Genomic DNA, 16,045 nt, shown 5'->3' with positions numbered 1-16,045 from the left:
AAACTTTCCATTAAAATGCTTGTATACGGAATTATATCAACACACAGCTTTTTACCAACAACCTTCTGGAGCTTCCCCTGCTAATGGAGGAAAACTCCAACAATGTTGGGGATGCGTTTAGTGTAACCAATAATAATCAAAATTAACTTAAATTCCCATACGGCATGTTGTTACATGAAATAAAAAAATCTCTTTACCTCATGGAAAACATTGACTTTCGAAAGTGTTTTAACAAGCGGGAATAAAAGTAATGTAGTAATAAGGGTTCAAATGAAAAACACGGGGAAAAACTGTGAACAAAAAAAGAATAAATGCCTTTTACATCAACAAAAAGTTATGAAACATGAAAAAAAAGAAGAAGCAAAAACATACGGTGGATGCGTTTCACATCTTCTGTTGAAATTGAAATCCTTCCTGTAGGTCAAATGGATACGGGTAGAAGCACCTGCTCTCTTAACACAGCACTTTTTTATGTTAATGACCCGTTCAAGCACTCCCCACCCCCCCGGGGCTTGCTTTCATACCGCAACACCTTCAGCTGAGCCAGTATCTGCAGGGACACAGGTCACCATAACTCTTCCTTCCTCCGAGTGTCCACTCTCTCTGCTGACATGATCTGGACCACTGTGCTCCTCGGTGGGCTCCACATTGCCCTCCTTCTCTTAGCCGAGGGGAGCAGCAGCAGCAGCAGCGGCGGTCCCTGGGGAAGAATGGTCGCTTTCCAGCGGGGCCAACGGGCCCCACGCCTCCAGAGGGACACCAGCGGCTCCACAGACTCCTCGAACCCTTCTCGCGGTCCGGCCTTCGCCTCCTGCCAGCTTCCCCTCACCCCGACTGAACACAAGATTCTGGACGATAACACACAGGAGGTGAGAGCATGAAGAGAGTCGCCTGTTAATAAGTACTTAAGATCTATTTAAGCCTAGACATGCAGCACAAAAGAGAGGCTGATTAATGATTTTAAAAATATGTTGATGTTTTTGTTTTTTTTAATTAAATGAAATGTATTCATCAGGAGAATGGAAGAAGTTTGACTCATTACTGACGTCAATGATACTTGAACATTTTTGTCCCCCTTTTCCTCCTAGACAGGGTTTAATGGTGACGACGGCTCCCATGTGATTCTCACGTGGGTGGGCGACGGTACAGGAGTGAGTGTCCTATTTGATCTTCTTTATGCTCATATGCAGATTTCCATTTTAAAGCATAAATATCCGGTTTGTACGAAAGTAGAAGTTTGCTGTTATTAGTCAAACAAATATTGAAATAATCCAACTAGATGTGCAGATAATTATTTGTGTGGCTTGCTCTAGTTAAAACAGATATGCAGACGTAAAACACACAAGAGACTGAAGAAATGTGGTTGTGCACCAAGAAAACAGCAAAAAATTAGAAGCACATACTAAAACATAAGTCATAACTAAGCATATACATGTATAAAGATTCGTATTAGTAGTATTGTCTAATAAATTGTTATTGTAATGTTTTCAACATTACTTGTGAAACATAAACTCAAATATCACACACTAAGTTTTGAACTTAATCTGATGGCTACAGATTAAGCTCCACTGTTTGAAGTTGATCTCTGTGGTGCTTTTAGTCTGAAACAAATTTTTCATGATTATTTGAATAAATAAATCAACACAACTCATTTTTATTGCGAGAGTTTCAGGAAACACTCTCGTGAGTTTAGGGTTAATCTTAAGAGTCGCCCCCACTCACACGAGGTTTCTCCGTGCCTCAGGTGATCCTGGTGCTGTCGACAATCAGCGCTCCGCTCGATTCTTACCTGGCAGGAGGCTCATCTCGACTTTACCGAAGGCGAGTCCAAATTTAACCTGCACGTCCCTTCCACTCAGCACAGAGTTACAATAAATGTCCTTCTTATTTATCAACAGCACAGATTATGGCAAGTCCTTTCACGATATCTCCCACCGCATCAACCACACCTTCATCAAAGAGGAGCTTGGAATCAGTGTTGGACCCGGGAGCTCAGTGAGTTAACAGTATATAGCCATCAGTTTGTTCGCAAACTTTAAAAAGACAGTCAGTGCTGCTTAACGTGGGGATTTCTATGTTGAACTCCTCCGTCCTTTCGGTTGACGCCATTCTAAGGATTGGGGACATTGGAAACTCTGGGGAAACGCTGTGAGGTTCTAGAAGAAGTCAAACTGCAAAAGGTGTGAAGACACCTCCATTGTTGTCAAAATCAACCCTACCAATGTCTTCTGTTTCCACACATCCAATCAGTGTGGCAAATTTATTTATTTTTTTTTGAGAAGCTGGAAAGAATTTGATTAAAACCATAAAGTTCAATTTTGGTCTCAACTGACCAGAGCCCTTCGTCCAAGCGATTACTTTGACGATGCTTTGAACAGTGGTTTTCTTCTAGCCACTCCTCTGTGGAAACCAGATCTCATAATTATGCACAACGTGTTGTTGGTCCATTGAAGAAAATTCCCCCCAAAAATAGTGCAGCATAATGTGGAAAAACTGTGAAAAGTTCAAGCTCTGTGAATAGTGTTTCTTGGCCTTGTGAGCATGATAACTGATCCAGCTCATATCTGCTCTCGACCCATTTCCATTGCAGGTGATACTGACTGCAGACATTCCCATAGTGGACAACCCGGGAGGGATCATCTTCACCTCTACGGACGCCGGAGCAACTTTCAAATCCACCCAGCTGCCCTTCCACCTGGATCAGTCCATTACTTACCACTTCTTCAACCCCGACTTCTTGGTGGCCCTCAGCATAGACGTGAGTCTTTCAAACCCTTCACTTCCCTGCTCATGTTTTTCCATCTTCGGTTTCCCACGCCTTGTTGAATACTCTCAGCCGACACACTGTCAACACGTCGAGAACACACCTTAAAGAAAAAACAAACACGGCTCTTTTCCTGACTTTGCAGGACAGTCTTTGGCTCTCACTGGACTTTGGCGCTAGATGGACAAAAGTTCACGAGGCAGTGCATTCTTTCTCATGGTGAGGATAAACAGGAAGCAGCGTTAGTCAGCGCAGATTAAAGGGCTGAGATAAAACATAATTACAAAGCATCTGGCTATTAGAACACATTGCTTTGCAAGATGTCATGCGCTACAGAAAAGGAGAACCCTCCAGAAAACAAAACAAAAAAACGTCCCTTACAAGAATCTTGTGACATTCTGTGTAACGTTGGTAACTTCCTGTTTCCATCAGGGGAGCAGGCACAAATCTGTTCTTCAGCTGCAGCCGGGTTGATGCAGGTAAGAAGCAAGAAAGTCTTAAAAGGGAAGTCACACATCTTCACTTGAAATGCCTTTTGGTAGTTTTATGGAGCGACGTCCACAGATGAGGGTATTTCCAGTTCTGAAAGAGGCTTGGAGGCTTTTGGGGAAAAAAATCAGATTGATCAAAGCTCAGCAGAGTGATTGTTTTGTGTCAGCCAGTGACTGTCCACATGAAATCCTGAAAATTAAACTATTTTAACTCAGATCTGTAGCTCGACAACTTGAACAAAGACATTCAGCGTCATGTTTTGTTAGTTTATTTGTTCCTGGAGAGAGAGCTCATCTCACCCACCCTTCCAAGGGAGGGTGAGATGAGCTCCACTGGCCTCGGGGTTTCCATCTAAAACCAAAAGCATAAACAGAATTTGAGTTCATTATACCTGGGTTATGTATAAAAAGGTGGGAAAGTTGAGCTTGCAGTGTGTCACAAGTAACTACAACAGCAGGGAAACCACATAACAAAAGTAATATATGTTTAAAAAAATCACAACTTATTAGACACAATCACCTCAGGTTTAATGTGACTCCTCATTAAACTGTATCAATCGAGTTTTTACGTAATGTGAGGGCTGACTAACTCACTAGGAAGCAAAATCTAATTTTATTCTTTTATTAGTTGAAGCAGAAGAAAGAGGAGATTTAGTGTTGAAGAGGACGAAGGATTTCGGGAAGACCTTCACTATAATTCACGAGGACGTCTTCAGTTTTGGCTACATTGGAGCCTTTCTCTTCTTCTCTGTGATGGAGGACCCGGTAAGACGAAAGGACTCGACGTTATCCCATAGTGCTGGGGTGATTCAGCTGCCCTCCCTTGGTGTATGTTGGATAACGCCGTGTTCGTTTCCCCCAGAGGTCTCCTCGGGTCATGTATTTTTCATCGGACCAAGGAGAGACCTTCAGTCAGGCACTTCTGCCTTCCGCATCAACAGAGCAGGTAAGAAAAAGGCTTGGATTTGTTGCTTGGGAATTTTAGTTGCTGATCCAAATCTGTTTTCATTCCAGGATAGGTATTTATCTACACGTACTTGTATAAACTTGTGCTGTTTTCAAGTGTTGGAGGCTAACATGTTGATAAGAGTCACCAGTAATTATCTTTATAACATTTCAGTGTGGTTCCAGTTTATTGTGTATTGATAAAACTTACACACTTATTCTTATATTTCCTTGAGATGACATTCGCTGCTGCTGTATAAGTGGATGTATTGGAATAATTTGAATTGGGGTAGTTCCTGTGGATTTGTATATTATATATATTTTTTATAAGTAGAAAAAATATAAAAAAAATTTTATATCCTTTTTCACTTGAGTTGAACTCTTCCTTGATCACATCATAGTTTTGAAAACAAGAATTTTCAACTAAAAATACCACAGAAATCAGTAAAGAAAGTGATCCTAGTTTTTTTTTTTTTGAAAGAGATATCGGTTCATCTGGTGAAAATGGTGATTAAAAATCTCTCCTTCTAAAACAGCTCCAGATATTTGTCTTGTACAAATGCATTCTAAGATTTCCACATGCTTTAGTTCACTAGACAATTATTTACAGAAGCTGGTTTGAGGTAAAACTGGAAAGGCCACGTCTCCCTTATTCCAACACTCCCTGAATGCACACCTGCCCCAGTGAAACTTATACCCGCACGTCGTGTTGACACTGCAAACACAGGCGTTGTCTGACAATGATTAGACTCTGTTTATAAAGAAGTCATCAAAATGAAGAAAAAAAAAACAAAGTTGCAGTTCTACATTTTTTTACCCTCACACTGTCTCTCTCTCTCTCTCAATTTGTGCGTGTGTTTGCAGTTTTACTCCATCCTGGACGGAGATGAGGACATGCTCTTCATGCATGTGGACAACCCAGGAGGTACCGCACAAAAAAACACGGGCCTGAGTTAATCTCTTCCTCCGAGACAGAAAGCGTGGCCCCAGAAATGCTAAAACGTGCCCGACTCATTCGCGCTTGAAAATATATCGAAGCCACGTGAGAGTTCGTATCTTTCTCAGCTACTTTTGTTATAGTGATGAAAAACGTTGACAAGAAAGACTGAACTGGTTTCACTGGTTCTGTGACGCCCACAAGACATCCACTTTGATAATTCACCCAACTCCAGTTTTCTAATCATTTCCCTCCCTGTTGCCTTGTTTCCTTCCCTTACTCTATATTTGTCTCACTAGCTAAAGCTTTTGTAATTGTTTTCCTATCAAGCCTACATCTGCTCCAGTCGGTGCTCTAAAATCAGCTCAGTGGGACTTTTCAACTGCAGAGATAAATAAGGGAGACATGTGGGCACAGCAGGGGGGCCTTATCTCTTGCTGGCTACGAGGAAGCAGAATTAGGTAGCGTTGCAAAAACCGGTAATCTTGCCTGTGGATGAGGGCGTTACACAAGCAGGACAAGCACAAACGCTTCATGACATCCATTCCATCTCTCAACCGTCTTTGTCCTTTAAGCTTTCAGCCGACACGTGTATTTAAGATCCACATTCATAACAAAGGCTTAATGACGTTCGGACGTCTTGGGTTATCCTTTGTGTCAGCGTGTCATGACCTGTGCAGGTCTTCCGTATTAATTTCACGCCTAACGTCTTAACAAAAGATTTAAAACACAATCAAACCATGGCCGCCACTTGACATTCCTGTTACAGCATCATGTTGTTTGGTTTCATCTCAGACACCTTCTTTGGAACCATGTACACGTCAGATGACCGTGGGATATTGTTCTCCAAGTCGCTGGAACGACACCTGTTTGACGGACACAGGAAGAGCGATTTCACCAACATCACCTCACTGAGGGGAGTTTATCTAACTAATAAACTAGATATCGGTAAGTTTCTCTACCAAGCTTTTCTCTTCTACCCCTGTTGATGCACACGAATACACAGTTATTAAAAGAAAAAAAAAACATACGCACACCCGATTGCAGGCTGAAGGTTTAGGTTAAAAAGTTAAAAAAAACTATAACTTGGTGCTCATTTGATCCTAAATTTAGATATGGAAGGGTAATCTTGCTTAAGTTAATAGTGGCTTATAGGCATTTGTTAATGCACAGGCCAGTGAATGTTCTGACAGAGCACTTCAATCATGTAGATTTGAAGACTTTGACTAGATCTGTGACTCTCAAACTTCTCATAACAAGTACCAGGGTTCATTTTAGGAAAATATAGAGCTCTGGACTAGAGCTACTTTTGGAGCTCCGCCCACACAGGTTTCCTTTACGCATGCAAATTAGAATCTATTTCTACTCGGACACACATTAAGGCCAAAAGGCCTTAGTTGCCTGGATTATCATCAGCAGTCCTTTATCCCAACATTCAATGAAAATGTACCCACTATGCTGTCTGCAGACCCTGCCTGCTCTTTTTTAGACTCTTTATTTTGAACGCACAGAGGGGATCAAGGCTTGTTCCATGTCTGCAAGTTACCATGGTTCTGTGGCCGCAAAACAAGACCAGATCCTAGCCCATCTGTCACCAGCTGCTTTAAGGTCTTTGTGTGGATGTGTAGGCTTTATTGCTTTAACCAAAACCAAACTGTCAAACATCTGAAATTTGTCTTTTATTCATAGGCCCCGGTTCCAGATGCCATGTGGCTTGCTTAGAGACAGAGTTTAAAACTGAAGCCGTCATGTTTTCATAGCAGCCTTGCAGGCCATGCTGCTTTCTCTTCTTCTAATTACACCCTAATGAGCGTTAGCAGTTCACAAGTTGTCTGGAGCCATTTAAAGTTGTCAGGGTTTTTTTTAGGAGCCTCCCTGCATAGTGCACCTGGTAGGCAGGCTGCGCATTCACTGCTGGAAAAACCTGGTGGCTGGCAAGACTGTTTTCCACTTGTGATTAACCTTTTTGGAAATAGCTTGGAAAAACACTTTCAGATTGTTGGACAGCAGCACTTCGCTGTAAGATCATTTCTAATTCTTCACCAATATTCTTCACAGAAGACAACTCACAAAAACTCCTGAGTTTCTCGCGCTTCCCAACAATAATCGAATCAATGCAACTGAGCAGAAACATTTTTGCTGATACTGATACGTCATATTACTATGGAGTGCTTTTGTTGTCGTTATCTTACAAACAGTGACATAGTGAGGTACACCGAGATCTGAAAATGTATCAAAATGGAAAGATATAACTAAAATCTCCTAAATTTTAGCTACTTCTTTTAAGTAAAATCTATGTTTTTGGTTATTCCAAGTCACCCCTGCTGCAGATAAACATTATTTAAAGGGTATTTCTTAAGAAATAGAAGCAAATACACCAAAGACTCCATACATGACATGCATCCTAAGCTTTTAGGCATAGAAATACAATCTTAACCCCTAAACGAACAAAAGTCCAGCTGTGTTTTGCACAGTTTTGGACCGGGCAATATTTCTGCTCTTCTGCCACCATTTCTTCCTAAATACTCAATTGCATTTTAAAGCAGCTTGCCACCTTTTCATTTCTGTGCTCCCGTATTTAAACTGTGAGTATTTACTTTAAGCTGACATTAGATGGAATAAAAAAATCAAACCTGACCTGAGAACGTTGCTCTGTTGCAGATGGCCGAATAAGATCCGTCATTTCCTTCAACAGAGGAGGAACATGGAGGCAACTGAAGAAACCCCAGAACGTGAACTGCGCAGACAATGTTAAGCGTGTATGTGAAGAAACGTGTGTGGGGGAAAAAAAAAGGCTTTATTTCTCCGATTTCAATTTCTAACTCTGGCTTTGTTGTCTATTTTTAAACAGTGTAACCTTCACATTCACGGAGAGCACAGTCGTAGAAACCGAATAGTTCCGATGCTCGCTCTGTCTGAGCCGACTGCCATTGGTCTCGTCATTGCCCACGGTAATCTGAACTCTTTATGTTAAATATGATTAGAATCTAACGTTATCTTAGATTATGTTATCTTTTTCTCCGTCAGGCTCTGTGGGGGATTCTCTCTCATCGTCTCAGCACCCAGATGTGTTTGTTTCCTCGGACGGGGGGTATAACTGGAGAGGGAGCCTCAGGGGCCCTCACCACTACAGCATACTAGACTCTGGGGGTCTCATAGTGGCTGTGGAGGTTCACCGTGAGGGAGAAGTCAAGACCATCAAGTAATTAAAGAAATTACCAGCAGCTTAGGTTTTGGTTAAGCTTGAAAAATAGCACTTGGTCAACAGCCAAAAAAAAAATTGTCTGAGAACTATTAATGGAAATTAACTGATAAAGTCACAAAAATGTCGTCAACTTAGTCAGAAGATCGGATTTCTCTAAATCAAATTAGAATAAAAACCTGACCTGATTGAGAAAAACGGATGTCATTTTTTGATTCAGCGGTGCAAAATAATCCTAATTCAGTTGAACCCTCCCCCCCCAAAAAAAACAGCTTCCAAAAAATATCTTTTGGTAACTCAGTGCATCCAGTGCCTAAACTGTGCCGATGGCATTTCCCACCAGATTCTCCACTGACGAAGGCCAGTGCTGGAAGTCGTATAACTTCACCGAGCAGCCCTTCTTCTTCGCAGGCCTGGCCTCTGAACCAGGCACCAAGGCCATGAACGTCAGCGTGTGGGGCTTCAGGCCAGAGGAAGACGGTCAGCCGATGTGGGTGGCCGTCACCATCGACTTCCAGAGCCTCATTACCAGAGAATGTAAGTCAAGAATGACGAAAAATGGGGAATACCCCCAGGATCAGCTTGCTCTTTCCCAAATCTCCTGCTTAGTATTTGTAGGACATGCTGCCACGTAGTGGTAAGTGTAGCAGTTGTTTTTCTTTTTCTTTTTCTTTTTTTTACTGTAAAGGGAGGTTTTGAACTCATTACTGTACAAAGATACTTTTAGAAAATGTAGCAAAAAGTCAATAGAATACAAGAACAATGTCCAGGTTAAGGATTGCAGTTGAGTTATGCTTCACCTGCTTTTAAAATGAGCTTTAAATAAAATTACTAGTGTACTCTTATGACGATCTAACAGAAAGGTCCAGAGCATCACAGATCCAATGTTTGTACTAAACATTGTCCACAAGAGATTTTTCTACAAATACATCTTGTTTTTTTTTATTCTAAGCCCTCTCGTAGCAAAGGATCATTGCAAGTTATAGTTATAAGGGTATTTATTTGATCTATTAATAGGTAATAAGAAGGACTATGAAGAGTGGCTGGCTCATTCTACAGACAAAAAGAACTCCGAGAGAAACGGTTGTGTCCTTGGTATGAAGGAAACCTACAGGAGGCTGAAGAAGCAGTCTGTGTGCAGAAACGGGCGAAACTTTGTGGTCACTAAGAAGCAAATCCCATGTCCATGCACCAGAGAGGACTACTTATGGTATGTCAATTTGGTTGTTATCACTTAAATGATAGACATTTCACACTCAACAAGTGGTTAAGAGCGTAAATTGGCTTCGCCAAAAACGACATCTCAGTCCAGGATTGTATAAGGGAGTGGGGTTGTGTTGTGTTGCTGGCATTTTCGTGAACATGTTATCGTCTTTGAAAACAGTGACTATGGTTACTATCGTCACGTGAACACCTCGGAGTGTGTGAGACGGCCAAGTACTCCAAACAAAACCTTCGAGATGTGTCTGAATGGAGAGGAGGACGAGCTTCTGACTGCTGGGTAATAATCAAAGTTATTTAAATGAAAGATTAGGTCTTTTTCATGCATGGTTAGGTTTAACTACAGAAATATTTATGCCCTAATCAAGAAATTGTGACTATTCTTGAAAACTGATGCTAATCAACGCCCTCAGTTTGATTTTAGGTAATTTTGGGGCATAAATATCAGTTTCTAGACATCTACACGGCTCAAAACCATGTATTATTTTCTTACGATTTCACAGTTAACAGCTTCTTTGTTTTGTGTCTGTCATGTAAAATCTTAATAAATGTGACAAAGCAAAGACGCCGTTTTCTCACAATGTTTGCAGGTACCGAAAAGTCCCAAGTGACAAGTGTCAGGGTGGGTTCACACCTCAGGATGTGGTGCAGACAATCATCCGACCATGCGGGGTTAAGCCCAGCCCTGACCCTTCAGTCAAGTCCACCTCTGTTGGACACTTTGACACACCAGTAAGAATAGTTTTAATGTTGAAATGTTTGTTTGTACTGATTAGAGTTCTCTAATATATATCATTTTTTTCTTTTTTCCAGAAAGAAAGGCTTGTCCTGACCCTGGTGTCTGTAGGAGCAGCAGTTGTTGTTCTAGTGGCCATCGTCTCTTCAGTTCTTGTCGTCAAGGGACGTGTTTATAGGACCAGGTGAGTTAGACATACACACTCCCAGCGTGCAGCTTTTTACCCTTTGAGTGCAAGCAGATGACTGTGGTTTCTGCAGGATGCCAGCGTATCGTTTCTCTAACCTTCGCATCCAGGATGATAACAACGGCATCACAGCAGAGATTGCGAGTGCTGCTAGCAGCAACGGTACAGCTTGCCAGCACGACTCAGATGTGGTAAGAGTACTTCAGGATATCTTTTTAGGTTTGTGAATCAAAGATGTCATTTTCACTTGTTTAGTAATACCCTTATGCTCTTGATTTGACAGGATCTTCTCCAATGACGCATGGCTAAATCTGAAGAAAATGCCAACGATTGAAATTGGTCCCACAGAAGAAAAAAAAACCCTGCTCTAACTACGAATGAAAAAAATAATAAGTTAACAATTGTTATTTTCGTAAGTTAAACTATTTTGTGACTTGTGTTTGTTTTCTTTATTCGTACAGTATTTTTATATTCTATTTTATTGACTGTTTTGCAAATATTTCAGCCTTTAACTGTAAAAACTCTGAAAGAATCTTGACTTTTATTTATGTCTTTACCTTTTTGGTATGTTTAATGCTGAAATATTGTTGCTCGCATTGGATGGCCTTCACAGAAAGAAAACATTCCAAGCAATAACACGTATCAAGAAACCGGCAGGGGGCGTTGCGACATGTTCCGTATTTCTCAAAACAAGCGAGAGAAAATACAGGAAGTTGGTTAAAACAAAGATTTTGTTTGACAGATGTATCACTCGTATAGGGACCTTTATTTGGATTTTTCTTTCTTTTTATCACGGATTTAGATTAAAGGCCAATAAATAAAACATTTTTTAATAATATACTAAGGAAATTATTTAAACTCGTTTCTTTAAAAAAAAGTTTAGTCATTTCGATAACTGCTCTTGCTGAGAACACATACATAGTTTTTCAATTTGATACAAAGCATCAACTTTCATTTTGTGAATATTCTTAAGTCAATGTTTTCAGTAAATTATATAGAGTAAAAAGGCCCAGACTTGTAAAGCTGCTGCTAAACAGACTCTATTGAACCTCTATTATTTATTCTTCATACATTTTTACCATGTTTTATGTCTTTATTGAATACGTTAAATATTGTGGAAAATAAGTGGTTTCTTTCTGTTCAATTGGGAATTTTTCCCAACTAGATTTTTTGTTTATTTTTTTATGGATGTTTTTGCACCAGCTTCGCGCATGAAAAAAGAGAAAGGAAATAGCAACAAAAAGCATAGATCTTGTTTTTGAAACTGACAGAAAATACCCCAATGTACAAGACCAGCCAAAAAAATAATAATAATAATAATAAATACTTTTACCAAGTTTTAAAGTGTCCTTTCTTGTCCATATCCAGACCCATTCAATAAATTTGTGTAATTGAAGACCCGTCTTTATGTATCCATGTTTAGACCCGTCTTTATGTATCCATGTTTTTCTGAAGAGAGTGACGCATCTTCACCTGTTTTCTTCGGCTTGGGTTACAGGAAGCTTCGGCACTATCAGTCTGTCTGTTAACTAGTCTCTTAAAGAAGTTTAAATCCAGCTGCTCTGGAGTCGGTACGTAAGAAAAGTTAAAGCATTTAATAATCCTGAACTGCAATAATTTTTGCAAATAGTCAGAGATACAGAGTCAGTTTAGCGAGTAAAGCTGCAGTTTGTGCTAGTTAGCGTTTATAAACAGATGTTGGTAGTCAGCGTCATATCCAATGAGTTGTGTTTATTTGTATTATTTGGATAATAAGGCAGACCGAAGGTGATTATTAGTCATTAACTGGCCAGAACTTGTTAGCCACAGCTAACGTCTTAAGAGTGAGCTTCCGTCTTTGTTGCGCAGACGTAAAACACAAAAACTGATAAAAAAAAAATAAAAATAAAAAATTGCTTCACAATTTTAAGGTTGTTGGCTGTGAAGAAAACGTGGCGGGAGGCTCGCTAGGATGTTCAGGGCTAGCGGTAAGTACTAAATAAATGCATTAATGATTTTTTTTCCGCCCCTTTTTTAAATAAAGTTTTTCACGCTCTGCATGTGTTCACCTTGCAGGCATTTTGAAGTTAGCGGCGCTCATCTTAGCGTTCCTCCTTGCTGTGTTTCTGGCTTTTCAGCTGCTGGAGATAAACGTGGAATTCAGACTAGGCAGCATGATGTGTGAGTGGCGGCTTTTGTCATTTTTATGCGTTTCTCTACTGGATGTTACGCAACGCTGTCCGTAAAATAGACGTGGAAGTCGTTCTTTAAGAACTAAGGGAGGTGCTTGTGATGATTGACATTTTTCTTACTCACTTTTTTTTTCCACTTTTCTGTGTTTTTTCCCCCCTTGCTTTTTAGCCAGATCTTTGCCAGCAAATGAAGCTCGTACGTATTCGCAAATTATCCATCTTTCATTTTATCTTTGCACAATCACTGCTGTGAAATGATGCAGAGTCAGATGCTTAAAAGCCTTAAAATAAGATAACTTGTTGTATTATTGTATACTGAAAGTCTTGAAAAATCCATCTTTTTAACTTTAGTAATTCAGCATGACAATTATTAGTGTGCTTGCATTAAAAACTATTCTGTAGAAAACACTTTATCTATATTTTTATGAGGTTGCAGCAGACAGAGAACATTTTTCTGAGCGTTTATGATATTTGCTTTACTTCTAGATTTATTACTTAACGTACTTTAGTCTAAAGGTTGAATTTTATTCTTCATTGTGCATTTATGATTCAATAATAATAATAATAATTAAAAAAACGGTTCAAGCCTCATTGCACATTGTTGCCATGGCTGTATTTATAGATTCATGTGGTATTTTGCAGACACAAAGCCAGCTGTCCATAAATGTGGCCTTTCCAAGGCGTGTCCACCTGGACACATGGCCTTCAAGCTGACCAGCGGAGCTGCCAGCGTGGTCGGCCCCAGAATGTGCCTGGAGGACAAACTGTAAGTCAAATTCAGTCGATAAGATGGTAAAATAATACTGCAGAAAGCACAATACACACTTTTTGTAGTATCGACCTGCTTCTTTTTTTCTTTTTTTTTTTTTTAACCTTTTGTAACTCATATGTTGAGTCCTGTGTGTTGGTGTTGACAACAACAGGCCACGTCAGGGAAAAACAAAAAAAAAACACAGTGAGCTCTAATTATGCAATCCTCTGACTTTCTGTTGTAGATTAATGAGCGGTGTAAAGAACAATGTTGGGAGAGGGATCAATATCGCCTTGCTCAATGGTACGACAGCTTTTCAAACTAAAATTTGTAATTTCACATGTAAATTTCTAGTTTTATTCCTAACTTCTTTTTTCTTTTTTTCTCGCCAGGAAAAACAGGAGAACTGTTAAAGACAGCTTATTATGACATGTGGGCAGGAGGTCAGTGTGTATTTCCGTTTTAGGAGTGTAAAGATGTTTGCACCGAGCTAACTGTGTCTGTAACCCTTTATAGACGTGGCTCCGTTTATTAAATTTCTCAAAGAAATTGAAGAGGGGACAATCGTAATGATGGCCTCATTCGATGACCCAGCAACAAAGTAAGCGACGACTTCTACTTATGGATTCTACAGATTCAATTAGATGTGTTTTTTTTTTTTCCATGTTATGTCTTTGGTTCTACAGACTCAATGATGAAGCCAGGAAGCTGATTGCAGATCTGGGCAGCTCGGCTGTGGGGATCCTGGCCTTCCGGGACAACTGGATCTTTGTAGGAGGGAAAGGCATCAAGACCAAAACGCCATTCGAGCAGGTGACGTCACCTCCCACAACCTTCGTGCATCTTCCCCTCTCGTTGTTTTCATTTCCAACAGTCTGGAGTTTCATTTGGGTTTGTTCCAGTCGAAGTTCACATCCCACTGAACTCACTACGCCCTTAAGATGCCACCGTCGTTCCATTTATGCCTCTTCAGCATCCATATTTGCCCACTACGAAGCCTTGTTTCTGTCTTGGTGTTGCTTACTTAAGACCAATTAGCTCTGCCTAGCGTAGCTACATACCTGCTCAGGTTTGTCATGGATTTCTTTTGTCTCTCCTTCTCTCTTCAGCACATAAAGAACAGCGCCGACACTAACAAATACGAGGGCTGGCCCGAAGTCTTGGAGATGGAAGGCTGCGTACCGCGGAGGCAGGACTGAGCCTGTTAGCGTAGTCTCACCCGCTCAGCCGGTCTTTCCTGCCGTCTTCAGTTCAGATTGGTCAGATGTCTTTCCGTTTGATCCTGAAGCAGATTTGGACAGCTTGGAAAAAGAGTAATAAGCGCCAGAGCGGGAGAATGGAAGCTTCCACCATCTTGGATCTTTGGTGTAGATGGAGGCTTTAAATGGGACGGAAAATTTAAAAAGTGCAGCGATTTTAAGAAAATTGGTTCCGTTTTTCTCATCGCACTTCTTGTATTTAGAGCCCAAACTTCCGGCGTTGCTAGACTGTTGAGGTTTTGCACTGTTTATCAAGTAGTGTCACTGCCTACTTTCTGCAGCTGGGGACTGAACTTTCCATCGTCTACACACTGCCTTAATCTATTTCACACGTTTTGTAGCCAACAATTGTTGTGATTCAATTTTTTGTTCTTCTTTCCGGAGTCGTTTATTTAATTTTTTTTTTTTAGAAAATTATCATTTTGATTGTAACCAAACATACCAAATTCACTGTGCAATGTGTAAATATTTCTATAGAGCAAATGTTGGATTCAAAAGATTTAATTTAAAGAATATTACAACAGTAATATAAATTCTTAGAACAAATAAATAATAATGAGACTGTTGTTCTTTGTCTGAGCTTCTTCCTTGGTGAATTGCTTTTACGGAAAGGCCAAGTCCCACTCACACCTCAGCTGCAGGAGACGATTCGGTCTTTGAATAGGCCAGCGCTGCAGTACGCAATTCCAGTCTTGACAAAGGAAGATAACACGTCTGTCGTTTGGACCATTATTCATATTCCCCTGATCTAAATCTCCCTTTTGAGATTTCTTTAGGAACGTTATCTGCCCCACATGTTAATGCCCCTATGTGAGCTATCTTTACAACAAAGATACACTGGTAAGGTTTTGTTTAGAAGTGTGTTTGAAAAGAGCCGAGTATGCGAGTTTTGTCTCCCACACTTGAGATAACCGATAAGCCCAACAGCTTCATCTAACCTAAAAGTTCAGCTTGCTTTGTTTTTCTCAGCTTAAGAAGACGTTACATTTATTCAACAATGTTACGTCTTCATTGCAGAAAAGTTTTGGTCTTTTGATTTCCGTAAAACATTTTTCATAAGGAAATAAAATCCCTCTTCAACAAGTATTGTAAGCAGTGGTGTCATCAAAGGCTGTGTGGAAGATGTCGATGTAATTTGTGCAAATATGTATGATTTTGTTTCTCAAGATCAATAGAGGAAAAGGTAAGTTTTAACTTGCTGCCACATGCATCTTCATGTTCTTATGCCAACTTTTTACTGGTATTTGGTTTATATAAATATATATACTTAAAAACATAAAATTCACTGAATCAAACAGCAAAATACTTGATAGAATTCTGTTGCAGCTTTTGGTTTCAATACGTTATCCTGATAGTATTAGTGGCTCTATCTGGCCACCAG

General features: G+C 40.1%; 2 protein-coding genes across 3 annotated transcripts; both read left to right on the top strand.

The window, feature by feature from the left end:
* The first annotated feature begins 242 nt into the window (after positions 1-242).
* Positions 243-11,263, top strand: LOC103459212 (sortilin). The gene is given in 24 exon segments (XM_008400587.3): positions 243-381; positions 384-508; positions 510-589; positions 592-869; positions 1,089-1,151; positions 1,745-1,821; positions 1,899-1,995; positions 2,591-2,758; positions 2,910-2,983; positions 3,197-3,243; positions 3,884-4,020; positions 4,118-4,201; positions 5,065-5,125; positions 5,933-6,085; positions 7,799-7,896; positions 7,989-8,088; positions 8,165-8,339; positions 8,683-8,876; positions 9,357-9,549; positions 9,724-9,840; positions 10,151-10,292; positions 10,374-10,480; positions 10,557-10,674; positions 10,767-11,263. Coding segments are annotated over 24 exon segments (2,814 nt in total). The 5' UTR covers positions 243-270; the 3' UTR covers positions 10,782-11,263.
* A 653-nt stretch (positions 11,264-11,916) lies between these two features.
* On the top strand, positions 11,917-15,230 carry fam3c (FAM3 metabolism regulating signaling molecule C). Of its 2 annotated transcripts, XM_008400585.2 has the most exons (10): positions 11,917-12,054; positions 12,394-12,450; positions 12,539-12,643; positions 12,824-12,850; positions 13,297-13,420; positions 13,650-13,708; positions 13,798-13,848; positions 13,922-14,006; positions 14,092-14,218; positions 14,515-15,230. In XM_008400585.2, exons 2-10 carry the CDS (start codon positions 12,435-12,437, stop codon positions 14,602-14,604), a joined length of 684 nt encoding a protein of 227 aa, XP_008398807.1. In that variant the 5' UTR covers positions 11,917-12,054; positions 12,394-12,434; the 3' UTR covers positions 14,605-15,230. The 2 variants fall into 2 exon arrangements, with proteins under 2 accessions (XP_008398807.1, XP_008398808.1); XM_008400586.2 differs by lacking the exon at positions 12,824-12,850.
* Positions 15,231-16,045: the final 815 nt, after the last annotated feature.

Source organism: Poecilia reticulata, chromosome 23, assembly GCF_904066995.2.
Source record: "Poecilia reticulata chromosome 23, P_reticulata-male-v2, whole genome shotgun sequence".
Lineage (NCBI taxonomy): Eukaryota > Metazoa > Chordata > Actinopteri > Cyprinodontiformes > Poeciliidae > Poecilia > Poecilia reticulata.
Note: the sequence above shows the minus strand (reverse complement) of the source record. Positions and strands in the feature narration are given on the sequence as shown.

Bases quoted from the DNA above. Each gene is read 5' to 3' on its own strand.
- fam3c (XM_008400585.2), top strand. The intron at 12,644-12,823 runs GTGAGTGGCGGC...CTTGCTTTTTAG, and splicing joins CAGACTAGGCAGCATGATGT to CCAGATCTTTGCCAGCAAAT. The intron at 12,851-13,296 runs GTACGTATTCGC...GGTATTTTGCAG, and splicing joins TTTGCCAGCAAATGAAGCTC to ACACAAAGCCAGCTGTCCAT.